The sequence below is a fragment of the Euprymna scolopes genome, chromosome 43, assembly GCF_053919585.1.
Source record: "Euprymna scolopes isolate OS-2025 chromosome 43, ASM5391958v1, whole genome shotgun sequence".
Lineage (NCBI taxonomy): Eukaryota > Metazoa > Mollusca > Cephalopoda > Sepiida > Sepiolidae > Euprymna > Euprymna scolopes.
In genome coordinates this window covers 40,484,038-40,511,537 of record NC_136524.1, presented here as the reverse complement: position 1 = coordinate 40,511,537, position 27,500 = coordinate 40,484,038, and the positions used below count along the sequence as shown (strand labels likewise).

Here is a 27,500-nt window from a genome sequence, read left to right as displayed (position 1 = left end):
TTATAATCCAATGTCAGATTAAACCAGGCTCACCTTCCGAAAGATAAAATGAAAAACAAATGACAAAAAAAAAAAAAAAAAATGCATACCATCTATTAAAATCAAATATATATATATATATATATATATACTGAATAAATTACAAAAGTCTATATTCCAAATTTCATTCCTTTAATTCAGTTGACACTATCTGTTTCATAGCACAAAATCAATTACTTAATTATTATATTAATCAGTGAATCTATTTTGTGCTTAACTCATCAGAAGAAATAGCAACCATCAATCAAAAGAAATAAAGTGTGTTTTGACATGATTAAAAAATCCGAAAATTGGAAGAGAAGTTGCAAATACTTATAGTTTTCTTTCATTACGTCATTTTAAAGTTTAGAAATAAAATCACTAAACCCATATATACGTATTAACAAATTCTATTAATTTAGGTATATTCTGATAGAAATGCTCAATTTATAAATTAATAAATTTATTATTTTTTTATTAATATATCCATAATTATATATATATATATATATATAATTATATATAATTATATATATATATATAATTATATATAATTATATATATATATATATATATATATATATATATTTACTATTATCAATAACTAAGCAGGACTACCTGTTATTGCCTGGGCTACTTCTATTTTGCTCTTTGAATGCCAATCTCTTTTCAGCTTAGACTGAGGTTGCTTTCCAAAAGACAAAATGCAAACAAACCCAAAAATACCATCTAAATAAGGAGAACTGAATCATCTGTTTATCTTCTGAAAATCCGGAACTAACGTTTCCAGACAATTGCTAATAATATAATAATAATTAAAAAAAAAAAATTTATTAATGAAAAATTAATTCATAGTAATTTGGATCATATTATTCAATAGTAAAGTTATTGATAGGATCACACAACGTGAAATGAGTATAAATTAACGGCCCAATCAAAAGAACAAACGACTGGAAGTTTGCAGCAAAAATATTCAAATAAAAAATTCGCAATATATATATATAAATATATATATATATATATATATATATATATAAATATATATATATATATTATATATAACATTTTTTTGCATAAAATAATAAATAAAATGTTATGGTTTCATTGTTTTGAATTTGTTCTAAGCATTATTAAAAGCATATTGTTTTATAAAATATTTATTGACTTTTTTTTTTTTTTAGAGAAATAGAATAATTTTTTTTAAAAGTCTGACATTATTTGGAGTCGTCTATGCTTCTGATTCACCATTTATTATTTATCTTTAGTTTTGGGGTACACACGCCTGACGAAGGGAAGTCATCCCGAAATATAGCATCACGGACACATCACCTAACCGCCTGACGCAAGTAAGAACATACTACATCTAAAATATTGTATGAAAATAAAAGCAAACAAACAAACAAAATACAAGGAAAAACAAGAAAGAAAGAAAAACAAACAAAACAAAACAAAACAAGAAACAAACAAACAAAAACATATGTATATATGTATGATTATACACATACACATGAATTGGATCAATAAAAGTGAAACTGCATAGCTGGTTCCATCATTATATCTTAAGTTGCGTCCGTTTGAGTCTATCTGTCACACCTTTGCATTGTTTTACCTTCTATGAAGTTAAATTTCTTTGTCTTAAGTTCAAACGAACCAAGTTCTATTCTGTTTGCTAACGGAAATACTTCAAAGTTGTGTGCTAATGCATTTCTTTGAAACGGATAATTGAGACACTTTCTTTTAGAAGGACGACGAAGACTTTCCACAAAACTTAATTCCAAATGACCCAAACGGAGTCTATTTTTAGATTTTTGATTCGTCTGTTCTGCTATTTGTCACTCCATTTCAGTTAACGCTTCAAGACAATAACTGTTGCAGACGATTTATTGCTTGCTATTAATAGAACATAAGCTGGTATTTCTACTTGGTAGCTTGCGGAGATATAATGCCACTGTGATGCCACGGCGATATGATGCCACTGTGATGCTCTGGACTAACTCTTTGATTGTATGTGCCAAAACTCGGATATACATCCAAGTACCGAGAAATATTATGAGAAAAGGAAGAGAGTTTAAATATAATTGGATGTATGCCCCACTCCAGTTTGGTTATCCGTGGCCACTCCAGCGTCGCACCCTTTCTCTCCTTTGCACGCCACGGTTTCTATCCATAACTGTGAGGTGGGGCGGGGCGAATTTATACTTTTATCAATTGTATTTCCATAAATGACAAAAGTATATTTGATAGTAGTTGAACTTTAAATAAATGTTGATTGGTATAAAATGTAAAATAACTTTTAAATGGAAAGGTTACTGAGTTGAAGTTAACATTTTAACCGAGTCATGTAGGGGTTCATCGGGATATCACGATAATTGGAATGGTTCCTCGAAAGTAAAACAAATTGAAAAACAATGCGTTAGGGTAGGAGTCTCCAAAGTTTTCGAACGGCCCCATTCTTTTAAATCATTTTCTAAACAAAAAGAAAAACCACCACACAATTTTCATATTTCCATCAATTTTTTTTTTTACATAAGTGTTCCGCGGGCCAGATTAAAAACTTCAGATGGCCAGATCTGGCTCATGGGCCGTAGTTTGGAAATCACTGCATTACGGTGTCTGTTTTTTTGCCTAGGTGAACGGCAGAAAAAGAAAGAAAAAAGTCCAAATGCTTTTCCTACGTTTCAAGTAAAAGGTGTCTGTCTGTCTGTCTGTTCGTCACACTTTTCTCAAAAACTACTTGGTTGATCTGGCTGAAATTTTTATATGGATTTTTGTTATGATAAGGTATAGCGGATTAAGCATTATGGTATCTGGAGTTGGGGATTAAAAGACATGCCCAACACAATATCACAGTTATAGTTATATACCTCTCGACATGAGCAGATTTAGGCACAAAGCGGCACTCTGGATTAGAACAAAGGCAAAACTTGCGCCAGTCTAGAAGAACTACCTTCATTAACCGATGACAGAGAAGATTAGGCGCATCATCAGAACAAGTACTACGTTTTACTCTTCAAATAAAAGGTGCTAAAAACAAAATATAAACATTGAAATATACCGGACGCATATTAATATAAGTCTAGACTTGTCAGCCCGTTAAAAATATGCAAAAGTTATAGCCCGTTAACTTAGAATGAGTGCTTTATGCTAAATCGATGGTTAAACATGGTTGAATTTGTGCTTATTTTTAAAATCAAATACTAATCCCTAACATTGCATCGAACGGACACCATAATATTTAGTTCGATGAACCTTATCATGACAAAGTGTATACAAAATGTCAACCAGATCGAACCAGTAGTTTCCGATAAATATTCTAGAGTAAATATGATATTGTGGTGACTATTTCTTTTAATTCTCAAATCCGGATAGCATAATGCTTAGTTCGCCATGTCTTATCATAACATAGGCCCATACAAAATTTCAGCCAGATCGACCCAGTAATTTCATAGAAGTCTTGTAGAGTAAATGTGATATTGTGGTGGGCATTTCTTTTTAATCCCCAACTCCAGATACCATAATGCTTAATTCGCTATACCTTATCATAACAAAAGTCCATATAAAAATTTCAGCCAGATCAGCACCGTAGTTTTTGAGAAAAGTGCGACGAACAGACAGATAGACAGATTAAGAAAAATATACTATAGATAAATAAGAAAGTACAGAAAGAATTCTTGATAGTGAGGAAAAAAACATTGAAGTTGGGAAGTAAGTATACGCCACATCCCGACCCCCTTTTACTTAGCTCTATTTTTTATTTTTTTATCTTGGCAACCAGTCAACTGTGTGGAGTAACAGATTTACTCTCTTTATGTCAAGGATACAAGTGATATCTATTTGTATTTGTCTGTGAATAATATTGCCTGGCGTTTCGGAAGCTTACCGATGTTAGGGCGGACGAAGGCGGGCTGAGAAGAGATATAGATAGGTGGCTATATAGAGGTGCATAGTTAAAGAGAGATAGGTAGATAGATATAGAGGAACAAAGAGAGTGGAAGAAGGAGATTAACAGAGATGGTAGATAGATAGATAGATAGATAGATAGAAATAGATAGATAGAGATAGATAGATAGAGATAGATAGATAGAGATAGATAGATAGATAAATAGATAGATAGAGATAGATAGATAGAGATAGAGAGAGATAAATGGAGTGGAGTGTTTTCGTAAAATACACGTCATCCATATCTATATGTAAAAATATGTTTTTTTTTTAATTTTAATTTTTTAAATTTTTTATCTATACGTAATTTACATTATCGCGATTTAGGATGCGTACCGAGACATACATATATAAATATTATCTGTTATACCTAACTGGTGTTGCTTGGGAGACGTTTCACTTTAATTTTTATTTTGCAGGTCATCCCTTTTTTTTTTTTAAATTTAAATCGACCGCTTTTTTTTTGTTTTTTTTAAACTAATTTTATAAAAACAATGAAAGTTAAATTTATTTGTTACAGTATATCATCATCATCATCATCATCGTCATCATCGTCGTCATCATCGTCATCGTCATCATCATCGTCATCATCATCATCATCATCATCATCATCATCATCATCATCATCATCATCATCATCATCACCACCGCCGTCGCCGTCATCATCATCATCATCATCATCATCATCATCATCATCATCATCATCATCATCATCATCATCATCATCATCATCATCATCAATAACCATTTTCTTTGTTTGCTGCAGAATGCGCACTCTAATCTCCACGCTCTTGTGCCAAGGGGCTCGCTTGGTCTATGTTCACGTTCGTTGATTCTCAAACGTTGTCTTTAGATCTTTTTATTTTACCAACTTTTCAATCAGCTTCCTTGCATGATGCCATCAACGCATGTTTTGCATAACCCTACACTCGAAAGTTTAACATGACCAAACAATCTCAAGGCTTCAGATTTTACGACATAGGATATTGACGGGATGCAACTGAGGTCTTGCAACCCTGTGACACTGATACGATCAGATAGTTTATGATCAGTAACGAAGGTGATGTAGGTTTGGAAAGTTTTAACTTTCTGACGTCATTTTACAGTTAAGTTGATGCATTCAAGTCCGTATAAAACTACAGGAACGATATATATATGCGTTATAGATGTATTCGCTTTAATGTCGCAATGTATGCGTTTAGAAGTTAGGGCGGTTTTGTTTCTTGTGAAGATTAAGTCAAAACAGCAGGTTTGGTTGAGTGTCCTCCAAGCCTTGCGATCTTGGATGAAAGTGTTTGTTTGGTATATGTTCGTCCATTCACAAGTATTGTCCATCTTTTATTCTATCCAGTTTTCGGCCGGCTTCCTTGTCTTATGTCTTCAAAACATATTTTGCATAGCCCTACACTGGAAGGCTTAACATTACCAAACAATCTCAAGACTTTACTTTTGACGACATGGGATATTGATGGGATGTCATTAAGTTTTTGCAACTCTGTGATCCTGATATGATCAGAAAGTTTATGATCAATAATGAAGCACGTGATGTGAGGTTGGAAAGTTTCTACTTTCTGGCCTCATTTTACAATTGACACATTCAAGTTCGTATAAAACTACACGAAAGATATACTGGATATAAAAGTTGAACCACGTTCTTATAAAACTTTGATTAATTGTTGCCAAAATTAATCTTTTTTTTTATTTACATCTTTTTAATTTATAAGATAATTCAGTGTAAACAACTTCTAAAACTTCCCATCTTTTAATTACACAAGGATTTGTAAAGAATTTTAGAACCACTTTAAATGACTATTTGAAAGCTTCGAAAGTCCTTTCAGATTTGAAAGAATCACGAGGTTATTCATCCTTTTCATTTACCGATTAACAAAATATGTTTGACTTGATCCAACTGTCTTAATTGTTTACAAAGAAACTGAAATGCATTAGGATGGATTTAACTAAATCCCACACACATATATATTTTTTAATTAGTAGCCTTAGAAAAATCAGTTACTTACTCTCAGAACTGAAACATGTATGCAAATGTCTAGCCAAAAACATTTCTATAAATAAACTTTATCATACCAAATAAATATAAGACTATTCATTATTGAGCGCTTTTATACGAACAGTGTAAAAATTCACTCGATTAACTCTGTAGACAAAAACTTACCTGAATTCAATATTATATATATATATATATATATATATATATATATATATATATATATATATATGTGTGTGTGTGTGTGTGTGTGTGTGTGTGTGTGTGTGTGTGTGTTTGTGTATACACATGTATATGTATCATATTTTTTGTGATATATAAAATGTATATATTATAATTAGGAAGGGAAAACGTGTTTTGACATTCATTGTAAGGCCAACTGATAAGTGTAGGTCTTTCACCTCTAAAGCTGGATCGAGAGACTTTTATTGATAAAAGCGAGAGAAATTTTTCTCGATCTAGCTCTAGAAGAGTGAGAGTGAAACCGGTCAGCTGATCTCTCAATTTTTTCCGTACATTTAATGATGAATATCAATAAAACACATCTTCCTTTCATAATTACAATAAACACACACACACACACACACACACACACGCACGCGCACGCACGCACGCACGCACGCACGCACACACACACACACACACACACACATATATATCACAGAATAGTCATATTATTAAGCTTAAAGTTAAGTTGCGATGCTACAGTATATTAATATTGAACGTGTAGTGATTTCTCATGGGACTGGCGTGTGTGTTGGGTGGTGTATATTTATTGCATTTTGCGAATGTGAATTTGCCCCCACTCCCACCCATCCACCATTTTCTGTCCCTAGGGTGGTCCTACGTTGTCTTTTCGAATCCAGGTCGAAAAGTAGATGTTTTCTGTGAGATTAACAGATTCTACTGATCTCACGCTTGAAATTCAAGCAATGCTAAATAAAGTAGCGGTAGTTTTCCAAATTCTTAGCTTTTCAGTGATGCACAGGTTACATGTTTTGGAATAATGGGTGGTAAAACTGCACTTATAGCATACTAGAGGGGGGGGTACCCGGCGTTGCCCGGGTGTTTGGAGGTAAAACCGCACTTATAGCATACTACATAAATTACACTGTGGGTTTTAAATTTGCGCCGGAAGTCCATGAGAAAAGAGAAATCTACACTCTTATGAATTTGTTTATTTTTGTGTATTGATATTCATATTTAAAGCCCTTTTTTCTATTTATATAAAAAAGAAAATACAACTTTTTATATATGGGTCGTGGAATTGCATTTATCTGCAAAAAGATCTAGCTAATTTGCATATTCTTTTAAATATTTATTTTAATCAATTCCCTATTAGTTTTTTTTCGGTTTTCTTATGGCATAATCATCTTTACGTAACTATTACGTGTATTTATATTTATGCAGATATTCTAAATGATCTATACTTGTGCAATCTTTGCGTAAAAAGTAAAGACAGACCTCTTTCTACATAAATTTATGTATGCGTATATATATATATATATATATATATATATATGTTTACAAAATTCTGCCTACCGAACTCCTTTGTAAATCTTTGGTCTAACCACATGAAAATTAATATATAGGGTATTGGAACCCATGTGAAACCTTGTATTTGGGATCAGCCGGGGAAATATAAGTGCAAAAGTGTGAAAATTTAAAAAAAAAATGGAATTTGCTAGGTGAAGGTCGAACGACAGCATTACGAATATGCATGCATAACGTAATAGATATTAGTTCCTGTTTTAATTTTTAGCCTTGCAGCAAACATTCTTTATAGCTCAGGCATTAACGTCAAAGGAAAAAGTAAATCGTACGCTAAACGTTTTGGTTTCGATTCTTTATGGTGGTGCACGAGTCATTTTCTTTTCTTCTTTTTTTACTATTTAAATCATTACTATATATTGGGTCCAATATAATATAATTATAAATACAAAGTTTGCATAAATAAAAATATATACTTAAGCGTATTTTATTAACAGACAATGTTGGGCGGTCCGCTACTCCGACATATTTTATTCAAAACTTGAAAATTACTGCGATTAAGAAAATAAGATTAGCAATGTTAGTAAGGGATTGACGGCTGGAATAAGGTTGCTAATGGATAATATAGAAAGCTGGGTGTGTACCAAAGAGGGACCGAAAATTATTTCAATAAATGGCTCTGTACTTACACCCCCTTTCATCAATTCAATACCGCGTACATCCTTGGGCCCTACCTAAAAGAAAATTAACATTGTAACATGTAAAAAACATAAGAATAAAAAAGTTAATCTGTTGTTATTGTCAATATATATGCATATATATATATATATATATATATATATATATATATATATATATATATATATATATACATATATATATATGCATATATATATATGCATATATATATATGCATATATATACATATATATATATGCATATATATATACATATATATATATATGTATATATATGTGTGTATATATATGTATATATATGTGTATGTATATATGTGCATATATGTATATATATGTATATATATGTGTATATATATGTATATATGTATATATACATACATGTATATATACATATATGTATACATGTACATATATGTATATATGTACATGTATATGTATATATGTATACATATATGTATATATATATATGTATATATGTATATATATGTATATATGTATATATATGTGTATATATATAGGTATATATATATAAATATATATATACACACATATATATATACACACATATATATATATATATGTATATATATATATATATATATATATATATATATATATATATATATACATTACAAGAGTTATTTTTGCCTCCTTACTTCGTTTAGTCATGATTAAACGTCGGATAAAATAAAAAGGGCTGAATATCCACTATGCCCATATGGTGTGATTTTGTTCTCATATTTGATCTCAGTTTATCCGACGATTAGCTATGGAAAAATATACAAAATAAGGAGGCGAAACTAATTATTATAATATATATATATATATATATATATATATATATATATATATATATATATATATATATATATATATATACATATATATATATATATATATATAGTTACCGCTTATCAAGGATTCAAGGTCACTCAAGTATAAGGGTTAAGGTGTATATTGTGATCGGTAAGACACAACTACGATGATAGGTTGTGATGCAAATTTGGGTCAATTTTATTATGGAAGAGGATTGCTCAACAATCACAGTTTAAACCATCTGGGAAGCAGCCCTGCGATATCGTGTTAATGTAATTGCTGCCTAAACACATTTTAAAGCGTAGTTTTTGTTATAGAGCTCGATCAATTACATGAACCCTACTTTTGCTGATATAATAGTTCGGTATATTTAAATCATATACCTTTTAATAAATATTCATACAAAGAATTTCTTGCTTCACATAATCTCTCTTTGTCGGGGGTTGAGCATACTGGTAAGTGAAATAACAAACCGTTAATAGCGTGTAAGTGCAATTCTCGGCGTTTGACAATGTTTATCATTGAGATCACACCGCATCATCGTCTGTTATCTAGACGATCCAGTTTCGACCCCACCTTCAGTCAGTTCCTTGTCTAGTTGCACTGAAGAGCTGTGATATTGTGAAATAGAAAATGACTAAATATAAATCGGGCATACTGGTTATTGAAATGACAGAGTGCCACTAGCTTATAAATGCAGTGCTCTTTTTGTAAACAAATGGAGTTTCCGGCGTCCTGCAATGTTCATTGGTGTGATTTCAACTACCATAGCAGTTATTAGCAACATCTGTCTAGACCAGGGGTCCCCAACCGGGGTCATCAGGGACCCTAGGGGTCCATGGAATATTTCTGGGGGTCCACAGGCAAAACATAGCAAAACTTATCATGATTATTATAGTTGTTGTAGAATACTTTATCTGCATTAAATTAGTTTTCATTTAGAAACAAATCTTAATTATATAATATTTATTTAATTATTAAAACCTCAAAATTTATATGAGTGAAAAATAGAAGATTGTCTTATGACCAATAGTTATGAAGGGTCCACCAAGATAAAAAGAAGGGAAAAAGGGTCCGTGAGTAAAAAAAGGTTGAGAACAACTGGTCTAGACGGTCAAGTTTCGATTTCAGCTTGAGGCAGTTGCTTGTCTGGCAGCACTGAAGAGCTGTTAAGACAGCGAAACATTGTCCACGGATAATTTTATATATATATATATATATATATGCACTCTCATATAAATAATTGAGTTCATTCGAAACGTATCGCAAAAACAAATAAAATAACATCTACGTAAATCGCGATATATCAAAACAGTCGTACGAGATGGTCCAGTGGTAAGAATTTAGGCTTCTTACCATGAGGTCCCGATTTCGAATCTAGATTCAACCGATGAAACACGTGTCAGTGGCTAATTATATATATATATATATATATATATATATACTGCGTTGCTACTCAAATTCTATCGCATTTCGATCCTAGATCTCGCCAGACGCCACCTTTCTTTTTTTCCATTAGCCCTGTCCTCCCCTCCCTTACTCATTCTCTTCTCTCCGTGCGCGTGGAAGGATATATAAACTGTGGAAGTACTGAGCGCGTTGGATCTATAACTCGACTCTGCTTCTCACTCCGCCTCCATTTCCCCTCAAGCTGTGTGGAAATTTCCATTGAGTCCGAGGGATCGACAGTTTCAATACTATGAAACCAGCGAACAAACAACAACAACAACAACAACAAAAAAGAAATGAAACAAAAAAGATGACATTTTAAAAACACGCACACACACACACACACACACACACACACACACAACCAAAATTAGACAAAAAAATGATGTATCAAAATTGATTTGTTTTTCTAGAGCTCTTTAGTTGTATTTAACTTGAAATTTCTAGTGCATTTCAGTGTTACGTGAGAATTAATAAAAGTGCTCAATTACTTGCGCAAAAGTGTGTGCGTGTGTGTGTGTGTTACAGAAGATTAGAACAGCATCGGTACCGTAGGTTTCCACCCGAAATAAAAAGGGAACAATATTTGGTCGCTTTATCGAACTCTTTTCAGCCTCTGTGTATATCCGTTTCCCCGGAATTGGCGTCTCTAGGAAGACAGACATAAACAGAGGCTAAATTGGTTCCCTTTAATTTGAAGTTGAAACCGACGATACTGAGGTGTTTACGCTCTTCTGTAACACATATATAAATAAATGTCCCGCTCTGATTTAATTTTTTTCTTTATAATCGAGCACTCTGTTGGAATTCTCTTACAATAAACATTATACAGTAGAACCCTAGGATACGGCATTAAAAATTAGTAAAAAAAAAAAAAAAAAAAAAAAAAATACAGTATATAATGCACATGTATACAATTAAATAACATTATATATAACACCGTAAGGCGGGACAAATACCGTTATCAGGGTCTGAAAAAACATCGTATTCCACATCGTAACCTGAAAAAAAAAACATATCCTAGGGTTACCGTATCCTGAGGTTATACTGTATATTAATTTGATCTTCACAGAAACACTAGAAACTCAACCCACCGAGTCAAAGATACCAAATGTGACCGATTCATTAGCCGAACGTTATGAAATATGAACTGTTCATTAGCCAAAAAAATGCCAAATTTGTACTATTGGCCATATTTAGTATATATATTTTTTATTTTGCGGGTTGTGTTTGCAGAGTTTTTGTGAAAAAAAGGTAAGGATGTTTAGAGTGTCTATTAATCAGGCCGTCCGACGTTGACCAGTCGTAAAATACGCTTAAATATGATATTTTAATTTATGCGTATCTCCTATTTATTATTATAGAGCCAATAGTCTATTGATTATCATATTGTATATAATCTTCAAAAAACCACAGGGAGACATGCACTTCCGATTGTTGTTAAGACATGCATTTAGTAGAAAACCTGTTATGTAAAACCTGAGATCTACTGTCAGCTTCGTTCATAATATTCAATTGCACCGAATGAGATTAGCAGTTGTTCTAAAAACTGTGGATGGTTCTACACAAGCCCTCACCACTATAAGCAATTCATTTGTGTACATTTTTGACAATTTAATTATTGTATGAATCTCATACATCGAAATCGACGGATAAATTCATTTTTTTATATGCACATACTAGCAAGCCACTTAGCATTGCCCGGTCGTAAAATATACTTCAATATAATATTTTAATTTATGCAGATTTTATATTTATTATTATAGAGTCAAGAGTCTATATTGTATACTATATTGTACCCAATATACAGTAGTGATTTCAAAAGTTAAAAATATATGACTTGGGTGCCATTAGCTAGAATCGAAACTAAAATATTTAGCGCTCCAGATGGATATCAAACTTTAAAAATTAACCGACTTTAACACATACATATATATTTGCGCATGCGTAGAGGAGCACTTTAAGTTGGCTTACGGCTATCGATTTCACATTTGTGAAAGTTTTATACCTTAGCAACCATTTTTACCGGCTAAAAACTAAATCGAATTTGTTCCATGGATCCGAATTTCCTATATATTAAGTTTCAAGTCGGTAGATCAAAAATTGATAGAGTAGTTTGGTAAAGACCGTTCAGCACACACGTAGACAAGGTCACTTTATATATATATATATATATATATATATATATATATATATATATATATATATAAATGTTTATTTTTGAAATATTGTTAATTTCAATGTATACCGTTTGTATAAAATTTTTGGTTTGCACGGTGCCCAAGATGGCTGACTTGTAACAACGTGGGGACGGAATTTCTTTTCCCCAAGTGAAAGCACCAGGTTTATCATGTAAAAAATTAACTTTTTGTTGGTAACATCGAATGGAAATAAAATCTGACGAGTTAGTGAGAATAGGAGATTTTTATGATCACATAAAATCATAAAATTGCCATCCCATTAATGAGGCAGCTGTAATAAAGAAATCCAGGATGAAATAAACAAAAGTTACAAAAAAGAAAAAATGTAAGTCTTTGAATTTCAATAAAGTTTTGTACTATATATATATGTATATATATATATGTATATATATATATATATATATATATATATATATATATATATATATATATATATATATATATATATATATATACAGCTTTAACAAAATCAATACATCAAAGAATGGATTGATAGCAGTAAATAGTGTATTTCATCGTTCGTTACAATTGTTTCAAGACCATTCGGACAAATTCAAACCCTATATCGTTCGAAAATTTTCACAAGAATGGCCTCTCATCAGACGTTGTGAAAAAAAAACAAAACACTTTTACAATAAAAATATGGAATCCATTTCCCTTTTAAGGAAAACTATGATAATGTTTTTTTACCTACATCTGTTCCTTCAAATGGTTTTTTGTTTTCATTTTTTTTATATAAATAAGATATAATGCGTGTGTGTTTATGTGTGTGTGTATGTGTGTGTGTGTATTTTATAGAGTTAATTCTTGTATGCTTTTGTCTCAAGTTAAAATTTGTTTCACTGTAAGGTGATGGATCTCATCGGAGTTAAATATTTATTAAAAAAGATTGCCGTATGAAAACATAAAAGTATGAAAATTTCAGCATTTAGTAAAATGTTTACTATTACAAACAATCGTCCGCACTAAAATGCACTCTTTGATTGAAAAAAAAAAGAAAAAAAAAACAAGCAATAGGATCCTATCATAAATAATTGTGACATTCCCGCTTCTCCAAATGGCCAACATTAGATTGGAACAAAAATTAGAATTATTCCAATCGAGGTGAAGAATCCCTGTTCCTACGAAGATAGACACAGTTTACTCATTGTTTGCGTGTTAAAATTTTTTTTTTTTTTTAGTAAACACACAATTCTAACCCCAGTAAATGTCAGTTATTTGAGCACAAACATATATATATATATATATATATATATATATATATATATATATATATATATATATATATATATATATATGAATATTCCAAACATTTTCCAAATCTAGTTCATGATAAAGAGCATACAGAATCTATTATGATTGTTTACAACTGTTTCAAAGTAGTGTTTATTATTATTTAGTGAATCATACAAAATTATAAACACTGACTCTATTCAGAATATACTTTTCAAATCTGAAATTTAACGAGTGTCTTACAAAAACCTACAATATAGATGTTCAGGAGCATACGAAATTCCAGAAAAAGTGAAACAAAATCACAAGAAAAGTCTTTCCAACAAGTATCTCGGTATATACATATGCATATATAAACACATATATGTATGCATATAAATATGCATACACAGATATATGCATATACATATGCATACACATATGCATATATAAACATATATATGCATGTATATACATATGCGTATGCACATGCACATATATATGCATGCATATATATGTATAGGCATATGTATATGTATATATATGCATATATAGACACATGTATATATATGTGCATACACACACAATATATATACATATATATATATATATATATATATATATATATATATATATAAGATTTTCTACGATGTATCAATTTCACGTTCCACCAGATACGAATAATATATTCTAACAGCTATTTTTTTAATTTTTTGTTGGCCCATTTTAAACATATACAGAATTGTAACGTAGACAACTCTTCTTATATTTTTCAATATGAAATGTGAGTTATCTCCCTTGTTTATTTTATTTTTTTAAGTAATTATTTTAATATTTAGATTACCAATCGTTTAGACTGGATTGAATATTTTTTAAATACGCTGCAGTGAACTACGTTACCATTACATTTTTAATCACACGCTGCAACAACAACAACAACAACAACAACAACAAATCGAAACGATTAAAGCGAATGCCTTTCTTTTAGTATATGAAGCAACGTGATACTGGTTTTAAAAGCGTTTTTGACTATTTCACTTTTAAACTATGAGTCTGCTTACCAGCTGAACTTTTAAGAGGGCGGCTCAACAAGGATTTGCTAATATCGAACTTGAAAGAGACTCTGTTTTAGTCAGCTGGGAAGCAGACTCGTGATATTGTGTTCCCGATGCGAGTAATTCTTGGAAAGAAACTTTGTTCATGGAAGTGCCGCTCAGTTTTAGTCATACAAAGAAAGAAAACGTACATTTGCATATTAATATAGATCGGTCAGAACCAAGTTAACTATATTCGGGTCAGAATATCTGTCCCAATTATTTCTCATGTGGCCCCATTTTGAGATAACGAATTTGGGCAATTGATGGAGATCGCGGTTATAGAAGAACGCAAAAGAATTTGTTTACTCATTTAAAAACTGTTTTATCTTATCTTTTTTTATTCGCTAAATATTACGACTTTATATTATTATTGATAAGTAAAATGAGGAATAGTTCAAAGAAAATTATATTTTGCATAGTAGTTTTAAGTTAGATTCAGTGTTCACGATGTTTTTGTTTATCAAATTGTTAGTTAACTTGCTGGAACAACTTTAAATTTAGTAATCAAATAAAAAAATGAAATTTTTACTTAATTCGAAATAAGAAAAATGATTTTTATTTTAATTCAATTATTTTTATTGTGTAATAATTTATATCAGTTTGAAATATGTTAAACATTGAAAAAAAAACAAAAAACATTGTTAATGACCGTTTTGGTAGAAATAAGTCCACTGATATCGGGCCACTGCTACGAATTCGAAATAGAGGCATGTGCGCGAGAAATAGCGGAAGTAGAATCAGGGAGACAAAACGGCTACATGAGAACGTAAAAACTTGAACGGAAGAACTTTAGAATGATTTTTCTGTCACTAGCCTCATATAGAAAAGACAAAATGTCGTATCAGGGCAGGACAGATACCACACTATGCTCTTAACTGAAAGGACACGTGTCCCTGTAAATATATATATTTGCGAATCAAGTAGAATCAAGTAGAACGTACAACAAAAACGAGAGAGAGGGAGAGAGAGAGTGAGAGTGAGTGAGAGAGAGAGAGAGTGAGAGAGAGAGAGAGAGAGAGAGAGAGAGAGAGAGAGAGAGAGAGAGAGAGAGAGAGCAACCGTGGGAAAAAGAGACGACACGTGGTAGACGTAGTTCAGAAACGCGCGAAAACTTCACTCCCGCTATTTTTCTTTTGCGGACCCTGTGGTGGTCATTCAAAGCAGTTTTAAAAGGATATTAATTATTTTTACGCAATAAATAAATAAACTAACTGTTTAAAAATCCATTTATTTGCTTATTTTTGTTTACAATACAATTATTTCTTTTCAAACTCTTATTTTTATTTCCTTTATTCATGGCAAGAGTTTCAATTTTGACTAACATATGTTTGAATTACTTTTCCCTTTTTTTAAACAGATTTTTCACTTGATGAATTGCGATTACCAGTTATTTTATTATTTTATTATTTAAAAATTTTTTTTTTTCAGTTTCTATGTAAATTTAACGCTAAATATTAGACATTCCCTGAGGTCAGAGTTGGGGTTAACGTTTCGATCGAAGAAAGAAAAAAAACAAAAAAAACTTTTAACTTTTTAGCAAAAAGGATAGCTTTTCCTTTAACTTACATAGTAATCTGAACACGCTCATAGTAATTTAACACACTTTAAAATAACAATGATAATAATAAAATAAAAAAGATGTAGGGTTTGTTTTACTGTACACATAGATTCAAAATAAATTCAAATAAATGTTATCAAAGGCAAAATAAGTTACTTTTCTACCTAACTGGATATGATTTTAGTGTTTTTTATTTAATGTAACATGTTTATTCAGCACGAAAAACACAGTGTTTACCGATGTATTGGAAAATTTAAAATGGCGCCCGACTCTTTCTTTGACACGGTAAGTTTGGGAAAAGGAGTTAAAAATTAAAAAAAAAAAAACTAGACAAAATACTGTTAGGAACTCGCTCAATACATGTTACCGTGACCTAGGCTGACACATATTTGGTGAGTTTTTAACAGTATTTTTAGTTTTTTTTTTTTTTAATTTTTAACTCATTTTCCCAAACATACCGTATCAAAGAGCCATTTTAATTTTTCCAATACATCGGTAAACACTGTATGTTTTTCGAGCTGAATAAACATGTTACATTAAATAAAAACACTAAAAACATATCTAGTTAGGTAGTAAAGTAACTTACCTTGCCTTTGATAACATTTATTTGTTATATATATGTTTTTTTACAACTTTTTTGAATCTATGTGTACAGTAAAACAAACCCAAGATTGTATAATCAATCAGTATAACAAATCCGAAGGGCCTTTCCGAAGGACATGAATTATTGTAGATAATATTTCAGATGAAATCGGCGTGTTAGTCTGTATTTATTTTAACTATTATCAATGCGTTATATTCCGCTTAACCAACATCATTATCACCATCAACATTGTGATCATAAATGTTTAACTTTGAAATATTTGTTTGCAGAAAATATAAAAATACATTATGAACAAATTAGGCACACTGTCATTCAAGTCCGTAGGTATAATGGGTGTCGTTGGTCATCTCTGGGGCCACAAATACTTAAAATTGTCTAATCTACTCTTAACTAGGAGTATCTCAGTCACCATAATGCCGCATTCACTACTGGGATGTCCTACCTAAGGCAAACTAAAAAAAAAAAAAAAAAAAGAAGAAAAAAGTTTCACTAAATTAACTTTGATCTTCGTTTGGAGATGTAGTCGTAGACAAAATTAGTATAGAATAACGGAGGAGGAGGAGGAGGAGGAGGGCGGGAATATTCGCAACAAGAAATGCGGCGTAATTCTTGTACGAAAGAGTTAATTCAACAGTATATAACATCCTCGAAAATAATTTTAAATTTAAATAATTTTAAAAAGCAAGCATAAAAAAAAAAAAATCGATTTAGTAAATACTTGCCGCTCTTTTCCTTTTCATTAACAGATTAATTCAATAAAACCAACATAGATCAAAAACCAAAAAATAGATAAATTAAAATGATTACTACTTAGTGACGTACGTACTGACGTGACACTTCGAAATTACCGAAAATAATTTTGACGCGTTCAAATTGACGATTTTAATGCAATTGCTAACGTAAAAAAATGTCAGGTTAATTTTATGATCCGTGATCAGACGAAATTATCGCACGTGCACGTTGGATAGCTTAACAATGTGTTCATTAATAAACACGTCGTATTTATCCGGTGTTGCTCGGGGTTGGGCATAGAGATAAATTATTTTTGATTTCAATAAATCTTCAGTTAATAGTAAATAAATAATTAAATAATGTATGAAATTTACGTATGGGCGAGAAACACACTAGAACTTGTTTTACAGTTTTAACCCTAATCCCATTACACTAAGGTTCGGCATTAAGGCAGCCTTAGTAGATGGGGTCCAGCTAACCCTAAATAGGGGGCATTCTAGATGCGTATAAAAATAGCCGTGACCAGAGCGACCAGTAATAAACCAAAAGAGAGGGTAAACGCCTAGGAAGATGACCTTATAGCACCTAACCCGAACGATACCGGTGTCCGAGTTAAGAAGCATGCCTTGTGTTAGGGTTTAGTGCATTTTTTTAATAGAAAAACATACAAGAAACATTCATGTCGCCGTTTATAACAAATGTGACGATTATTTTATGGAGAGCTCTTCTATGCGTCTAGCGCAGGAACGAAGAAGAGGAAGAAAGACAAGCAATAGCGTGTACATTATGGTGCTTATGATGATGATAGTGATAATGGAAATTAACCGCAGAAAGAAATTCCCGACCTTATTAGGTTTGTTGTTATTGAAGTAGTCATAAAAAGAGAGAGCGGGCGAGTACGAGAATGATAGTCAGAGTGGGCGAGAGAGAGAGAGAGAGAGAGAGAGAGAGAGAGAGAGAGAGAGAGAGAGAGAGAGAGATGGGTCGGGGTGGGCGAGCCTTGTTTAAAATCAAAGCCTAAAACTTTTCTTTTATTTATTTTTCCAAAGTTAAATAATGTTCGAGAAACGATAATAATATTAATAGTAGAACTACTACTACTACTACTACTACTACTACTACTACTACTACTACTACTACTACTAATAATAATAATTATTTTACTGTTATTATTTTAACTTATTATTTTGATGTTATTGTTAGTAATATTTTATTATTACTATTATTAGTTTGATAAAATAATGATAATAATGACAATAATAATAATGATAATAATAATAAGATTAATAATAATAATAAAAGCGATTATTATTTTAATGTTATTTTTATTTTATTGCTATTACTTTTTTAATTTTATTATTATTACTAATCATTTTATTTACATCATTGTTATTATTTTACTATTGTTTTATTAATTTTGTAGAGTTATGATACTACTACTATTAATAATAATAGTAATTATTATCATTAATATTATAATTTTTATTATTGTTATTATTATTATCACTATTATTATTATTATTAATATTGTTATTATTGTTATTATTATTATTGTTATTATTGTTATCATTATCATTATTATTATTCTTATTGTTATTATTATTGCTATTATTATTATAATTTGTTATATTATTATTATTGTTATTATTAGTATTATGGTTATTATTATTGTTGTTATTCTTGTATTATTATTCTTATTATTATTTTATTAATATTATTTGTTATATTTTTATTATTATTGCTATCATTATTGTTATTATTATTATTTATTATTATTATTGTTGTTATTATTTTTATTATTATTACTACTATTATTATTACTACTATTATTACTACTATTATTACTACTATTATTATTATTATTATTATTATTGTTATTATTATTATACTATTACTACTACTAATAATAATAATATAAAAATTCTGACATCCGTCGAATCGGAGCTCGCTAACAATAAACGAGGGTGCTTGTTCACTGGAACAAGTCTCCTCAGATTCCTAGTACTATTGCCTTCTTTTTTTTTTTTTTAAATAATCATCCGAAATAATTTTGCCATATACAAATATAACATATGTAAAAATGATATAAAAACAAAGAATCGATATTGGCAATATCGATTCTTTGTTTGGTCTGATGAGGTGTTATCCTAGAACTGGAATTGCACTGAAACATGTATGCACATATGTAACCAATAATGTTTGTATAATAAACAGACCACACACACACACACACACACACACACACACACACACACACACACACACACACACACACACACACACACACACACACACACACACACATGCATGCATATACATACATATATACTACTACTACTAATACTAATAATGATATGGGGTCATGAAAGCAGAAACTGTAGAATTGTAAATTAATCCCCACGTTGCACCCTCACCTTCCATCTCTCCCCCTTCCAAATAAGTGAAAAGGGTCAAGAAGGATTGAAAGACAGAGGCGAGGACGCTCTAACCCGATCTCCACTGGATGAGTGCAAAGAGGACTAAGGCCCTGGGAAGGCTAATTGCTACCCAAATTCCAGTGAATACCAATGGTCGCTACCAACGTGAAATCACATGGTAAACGACTGTTGCGATAACACAAATTAATTTGCAGAGTCGAAAGAGATGGCGAGTACTGGAAATCGGGGGAGACTTGTTGTCACTCAGACCAGGGGCCAGCACAGGTTGTTTTCAAATAGAATTCTTTGATGATGGCATGTGTGAAAATTCCCCGTCACTACTACTACTACTACTACTACTACTACTTGTTCCCGTATCCCAACAGTAAAGTTATGGTATTCTGTGAGTTTTGCGTCATATAAAAGTCCCATTTTTAATCCCGATTAACTTTAGAATTTGAACTGATGCATCAAGTGAAGTAATATGATTATAATTTCAAATGAACTAAAAACTAGGGGAGGAAGTATTCTATCTAGACGAAAAAAAAAATAGGTTGAATTGAATTATAATGCGTTTATTTAGTGCTTGTTAAGATAGAGTCGACATATCGATTTTTAAAAAAATATGTCGTTTTAAGGAAAAAAAAAAAACGATACTACGTACTTAATTATCCTGTCGAAACTAGTAACACATCCAAAAATTACGAAAATTCATTGAGTAGAAAGTTATTTATCAGTAAAAGTAATTTTTATGTAAAATTGGGTAAAATTGCATTTTCCTTAGATGTTTTAAAGTAGACGATGAAGAATTCACACACAAGGGGCATAACTCGGAACACATATTTTTCATTAGAATTTAATGGCGGCTAACATTTTAGCCTATGATGATAGACTTTATTTTACCAAAAACACAACAACAGTAGTTCAACTTGATTAATTTTTGTAACTTTTTGGATATGTTACTGTTTTCTACATGACAAATGAAAATTTACGTAATATTGTTTTTGCAACATCAATTATTTCGTTATAATTTTTGTTATTATTTTTAATAAAATAAAAACATGCTTATTTTTGAGAAAAAATAGCAGAGTTTCCAAATAAAAAATGTTTTTGCGGGGTACAAATGATGTCTAATAAAAATTTATTATAATTTTAGAAAAATATAAGCAAAAATTAAATATTAAAAAGTTAGACAAAAAACATTTTACGGGTTTGTATTACTGTACACATAGATTCAAAAAAGTTGTCAAAAACAAATCTATAACAAATAAATGTTATCAAAGGTAAGATAAGTTACTTTTCTACCAAACTGGATATATTTTTCGTGTTTTTATTCAATGTAACATGCTTATTCAGCTCAAAAAGCATACAGTGTTTACCGATGTAATGGAAAATTCAAAATGGCGTCCGACTCTCTCTTTAACGCAGTAAGTTCGGGAAAAGGTGTTATAAATAATAAACTAGACAAAATACTGTTAGAAATTCGCTCAATATATGTTACCGTGACATAGGTTGACACATATTCGGTGGGTTTTTAATAGTATTTCGAATTTTCCATTACATCGGTAAACACTGTATGTTTTTCGAGCTAAATAAGCATTGCTACATTGAATAAAAACACGAAAATTACATCCAGTTTGGTAGAAAAGTAACTTATCTTGCCTTTGATAACATTTACTTGTTATATATTTGTTTTTTGACAACTTTTTCGAATCGATGTGTACAGTAATACAAACTCCATTCTTTTTTAGAAAAATATAAACGAAAATTAGATATTAAAAAGCTAGACAAAAAACATTTTTCTATACTACAAATTCATTTAATTTATTTATACATTTATTTATACTAACTAGTTTTATTCATTTATACAAAATGAAAAATTTATTTCTTTTTTTATTTTCAAACAAATAAATAAATAAAAATTGATGAATGAATAAATAAGAATTGCGCTTTTTTTTTTGTATTAAAAATTTACGTTTGATTAATGATTAAAAGTTCAGTGGAAAAAAAAGCCGATCATTACGGTTCATTTATTCCTTCCCAAATCAACAGAAAACGATATTTCCCTCACGCACCTCTGCTATATGAAAGAATTAGAAACTTTATTTCAATTTGTATTCGTTTCACATTGATATTTATATGTATGTATACATATACATATGTATGTATATCTGTATGATTCACTTGTCGATGAAAATAAAAACTAATAAGTGGAAAAAAAAAGAAAGAAAAAAGTTATTTGCGCAAGCTATAGATTTGCGTTATCTGTCTATCTGCCCGTCTGTTTGCGGATGATATTGAAGATAATGTCCTATACTAAGATAAAAACAATGTTTCTGGAATGTTTGTTTTTCTTACTAGACCGTAGTATAAAGTTTTCAAAATCAGTTTCAAGTTTTCACATCAATATCATGCGTGTCAGTCGGATTACCATCAAATCCAGTATGTACTGTATTTTAATTCTATAAAAAGCTCTAAAATTGAAAATAACAGCAAAAAAGAGAGAGGGAGAAAAAAAAAAGGATAAAGGGATTTAACAGTACTAAAAAGTCCGCATTTATTGCTGAGGCTGAAGGGCCATTCTTAATATTACTACTCACCCTGCACTTTCCCGCCATATTTTTAAGATGCTGGTGAAATATAGCCATAAATTTTTTTAGGGGAAAAGATCTATAAAAATAATAAAACCCTATATATATATATATATATATATATATATATATATATATATATATATATATATATATATATAAACATTACTTATAAGGTTCTTGCTTCCCCCCCCCCCCAGAGTGTGACAATAGATCCCAAAACAAATTGCGTCAAGCGTGTAATAAAATTATGAAACAGGTCGTAAATTGCACACAATAAATAATATAAATAAATACATATTTGCATATATATATATATATATATATATATATATATATATATATATATATATATATATAATACATACATATATATACACATATATGTATACACACAACACACATATGTATATACATATATGTATATACATATGTATATGTACGTATATGTATATACACACATACATATACATATATGAATATACATACGTATATGTACATATATATAAACATACATATATATATATATATGAATATACGTACTTATACATAAATATACATATATACATACATATGTATATGTATATATGCATGTAAATATACATATATATATATACATACATATGTATATGTATGTATGCATATAAATATACATATATATATACATAAAAACATAGATATATATAAATACATATATATACATACATATATACATGTATATTTGCATGCATATTTATATACATATACATATATATAAATATAAATATAAATATACACACATAACTATAGATACATGTATGTATACATACATATATATATATATATACATATGAATAGATGCATACATACATATACATATGTATGCATACGTACATATACATACATACATACATACATACATATGTGCACATATATACATATATATACACATCTATACACGAGTATATATACATATATACACATGCATACATATCTACACGCATATACATACATATATACACATGTTTATATATATATATATGCACATGGATTCAGATGGATACACACATATATGTACATAGATATACATATATATACACATATATATTTACTTATACACACACATATATGCACATATACATATATATATATATGTGTACAAATTCTTACAAATATATATAGATATATGCAATACATACACATATGTATACACAAATATAAAGCACACATATATACACAAATACACATATATGTACACACATATACATAAATATACACAAATAGACACACACATGTATATGTATTTATATTTACATATAGGTAAGTTTTTATTTTATATAAAATATCCTCCACTCGTTGTTGTTAAATAGTTTTTTTTTAATTAAAAAATAATGATCTGTTATCTGTTTCTTTTTTTTTTTTGGTGTGTGTGAACATTTCCGACGTTGTAGCATTTGACAAATGATATTGCATTTGTGAAAAACAAAATTAATTTCAACTTTTGTAAAATCCAATTTTTTTGTTTCCTCGCGTAATTTATTTCCAGTGAAAGTTTGAATTAACAGTATTATTTTTTATCCTTTCAAGAACAAATTTATTATCATTTAAAAATGAATAAAAAGAAAACGACACAAAAAGAAAGCATTAACAGAACAATTAGAAAAAAAATGAATGGACGAAAAAAAAAAAGCCAATTTATGAATGGTATGGTACCAACATGGACTGGAAAAATACTACAGAATAATGAGGGAATGGGAAGAAAAAGACAGAGACGAGGGGGTAGAGAGAGAGAGAGAGAGAGAGAGAGAGGGAGAGAGAGAGAGTGTGTGTGTGTGTATGCACGGGTGTGTGTATATGCGTGTGAGTAAGACAGATATATAGAGAGAGTGGATAATTTCAAACATAGAAACAGATGGGGAGGGGAAAGTTTTACATCAAACATGTATATGCACAATTAGAATTATATCAAACAATTAAATGAAAATATCAAAATGTAATAAACAGAGCACATGCATGAACGAAAAAAAAAAAATTCTAATTTTATTTAAAAATAAAAAATAAATAAATATAAACAAATTCTCCTTTGCGCCAATAAATTCCTTATTGCTTGTGTTTTTTGTGTATGTAAATTCTTACAAGAAAAGAAAAACAATCAAACAACTGAAATTGCGAAAATTAAGGAAAAACAGTTGTTGTTTTTTTTTTTCCATTTTCTGATGATGGAAATTTCCGACTGAGGTAGCGATAAAATCCAGCATATTTTGTCCCCTCCCCCATTAAAAAAAAATCTCCCGTTAAATATATATATTTCTTTCAATGCTGTTAAAATTAAGTTTATCTATTTGATATAACTTACCTCAATTGATTCTTCGTCTTCCATCTTTTTTTTTTTCACTTGTTTTTTTTCCCCCAAAAAAAAGATTGATGAAAAATATTATTATTATAAATTAAGAATCTTCGTTAGTTACAAAGCAACGTATTTAGTAAAAATGTTGAAAGCGAAGTGTGCGTTTTATAGTTAAAGCAATCGGGCGATTCCATTCAACATCGCGGGGTAGTCAGTGCGCGTTCTAGCCAATATGTATTCATGTTGTCTGTGTGCGATTGTCTGGGTGCGTGCGCCTACGTGCGTGTGTCTGTGTGTGCGTAAAATGCAGTAATGAATTTTAAGCGCACGACTTTCATTGATGCAAGTGTGTATTAATAAATAATGGTAATTTCATTCGATGAATTTCGCAGGCTGACCCTTTCTCTTTCTCTCTCACACTTTCTCTCTCTTCCCTTATCTCGACAATTCTGTACTGTATCTCTATTCTCATACCTGGCCTCTCTATGTTCTTCCCATACGTACTTATCTCTCTCTATTACTATCTATCTATCTATCTATCTATCTATCTATATATATATATATATATATATATATATATATATATATATATATATATATATATATATATATATACTCTCTCTTTCTCTCTCTCATCCCCTCTCCATATCTATCTACTTTATCTTGATAACTCTAACTCGATCAAGATCAGTATTTCTCTTATTATGCCCTATCTTACTCATATCTCCATATCTTACTCTCTCTCTTGCTCTCTCTCTCTCGCGCGCTTTTCTCTATTGCTATCCCCACACGCACTACTCCTATCTATCTATCTATCTATCTATCTATCTATCTATCTATCTATCTATCTATCTATCTACTTTCTTTTTTTTCTTTCTGTTTCTCTTTCTATTTGTATTTATCTCCTGGCTAAACACGCATTTCTGTCCTCCTTTTCTATCCCTCTTTCTGTTTGTTGCCCCCTCCCCCCTCTCTCTCTCTCTATATATATATATGTGTGTGTGTGTGTGTGTGTGTGTGTGTATGTGTGTGTGTGTGAGAGAGATTAATAGTGGGAGGGGGACATCTCTCTCTCTCTCTTTATATACATATTACTTTTTATCTCGTTAGCAAATGAATATTCTCCCTCTGTTTAATGAAATCGCAAAATTAATGATTACACATGCTCTGAATATGGGCCTTGTTTATTTTTTATCTTTTATTTTCATGAATAGCCATTAACTCTTTTGTAATGCTTATGAGAGAGAAAGAGTGGGAGAGAGGCAGAGAGAGAGAGAGAGAGAGAGAGAGAGAGAGAGAGAGAGAGAGAGAGAGAGAGCAAGTGAAAAAGGGAACATTTAAATTATATTCAAACTATCTTTGTTCCTCACAATATTTTATTAATACCGGGATTTATACTGAAGTTGTTTGAGCTTATAATACAGGAGTTATCTGCCGCGGTCATTACCAGGTCATCGCCAGACTTTTGCACGCCACAACTTCAACTTAACTTTATTCTTATTGGGGAAACATAGGGTCTGCCAAACGATTGTGAAAAATGGACCGCATGTTTCCGTGACGTCAGATTTGTGTTAACTATACGAACTATGGAAAAACAGAAGCGACATAATGATTTTTTTAAAACCTTTGTTTATCTTCTTCAAACTGCAATTAATAATTAATCTTTGTTATAATTTTGTTAGGTTCTAAGATTTACACAGTTTAATGATTAATAATATTATAAACATTTGTATATTAAATATGAAATACTGTTTTACTGAATGTTCGTTTGGTTAACTACGGCTTCCATATTTTGTTCGGTAAAAAGAGACAAACAAAATATGAGGGGAAGGGCTACAAAATGCTTTATATTTGTGTAATAATATTTTCAAATCGGTTTAAATCTGGCAATAAAATAGCTGACAAGAGCCATGTTTATGTTAAAACTTAATATTAAAAAAAAAATTAAACACAATTAATTAAAAATCTATGTTGTAACGGAACATTTTGAAATAATGGAATTTTAATCGTTTTAATATTTTAAAAATGAATTAATGTTTACGAAATTTCTTTTTCTTGGTAATTCAACTAACTGATTATAGTATATATTAAAAAAATATTCGAAAAAACACTATTTATAAAAAAGTAATATTAAGTTTATATCATTTTTTTAATTGCAACTTAAAGGTAAATTTTTGTTCAATGTGTGTATTTAAATTTTAAAAAAATAAATATTTTTTACTTATTTGAACTCTTATGTTTCATAATAAATAGAAATTTCGATAGATTTAAATATATTTTGTTCAAATTTCGAGAAAATAAATAGGGGGGAGGAACACGCACTAAAAAAATATTTCCCCTCGTATA

At 30.1% G+C, this 27,500-nt stretch overlaps 1 protein-coding gene across 2 annotated transcripts in view; it reads right to left on the bottom strand.

The window, feature by feature from the left end:
• Window positions 1-25,665, bottom strand: part of LOC145268303 (sodium- and chloride-dependent glycine transporter 1-like) — a 177,618-nt gene extending 151,953 nt beyond the window's left edge. Inside the window, exons 1-2 of one of the 2 annotated variants that reach the window (XM_080123734.1) lie at window positions 25,164-25,286; window positions 8,143-8,187 (exon numbers count right to left, since the gene is read on the bottom strand). In XM_080123734.1, coding sequence (XP_079979860.1) covers window positions 8,143-8,187; window positions 25,164-25,187 — 69 coding nt within the window. In that variant the 5' untranslated portion in view covers window positions 25,188-25,286. Of the gene's footprint in view, window positions 1-8,142; window positions 8,188-25,163 lie in introns of both variants that reach the window. The other variant, XM_080123736.1, reaches the window with a different exon arrangement.
• Window positions 25,666-27,500: the final 1,835 nt, after the last annotated feature.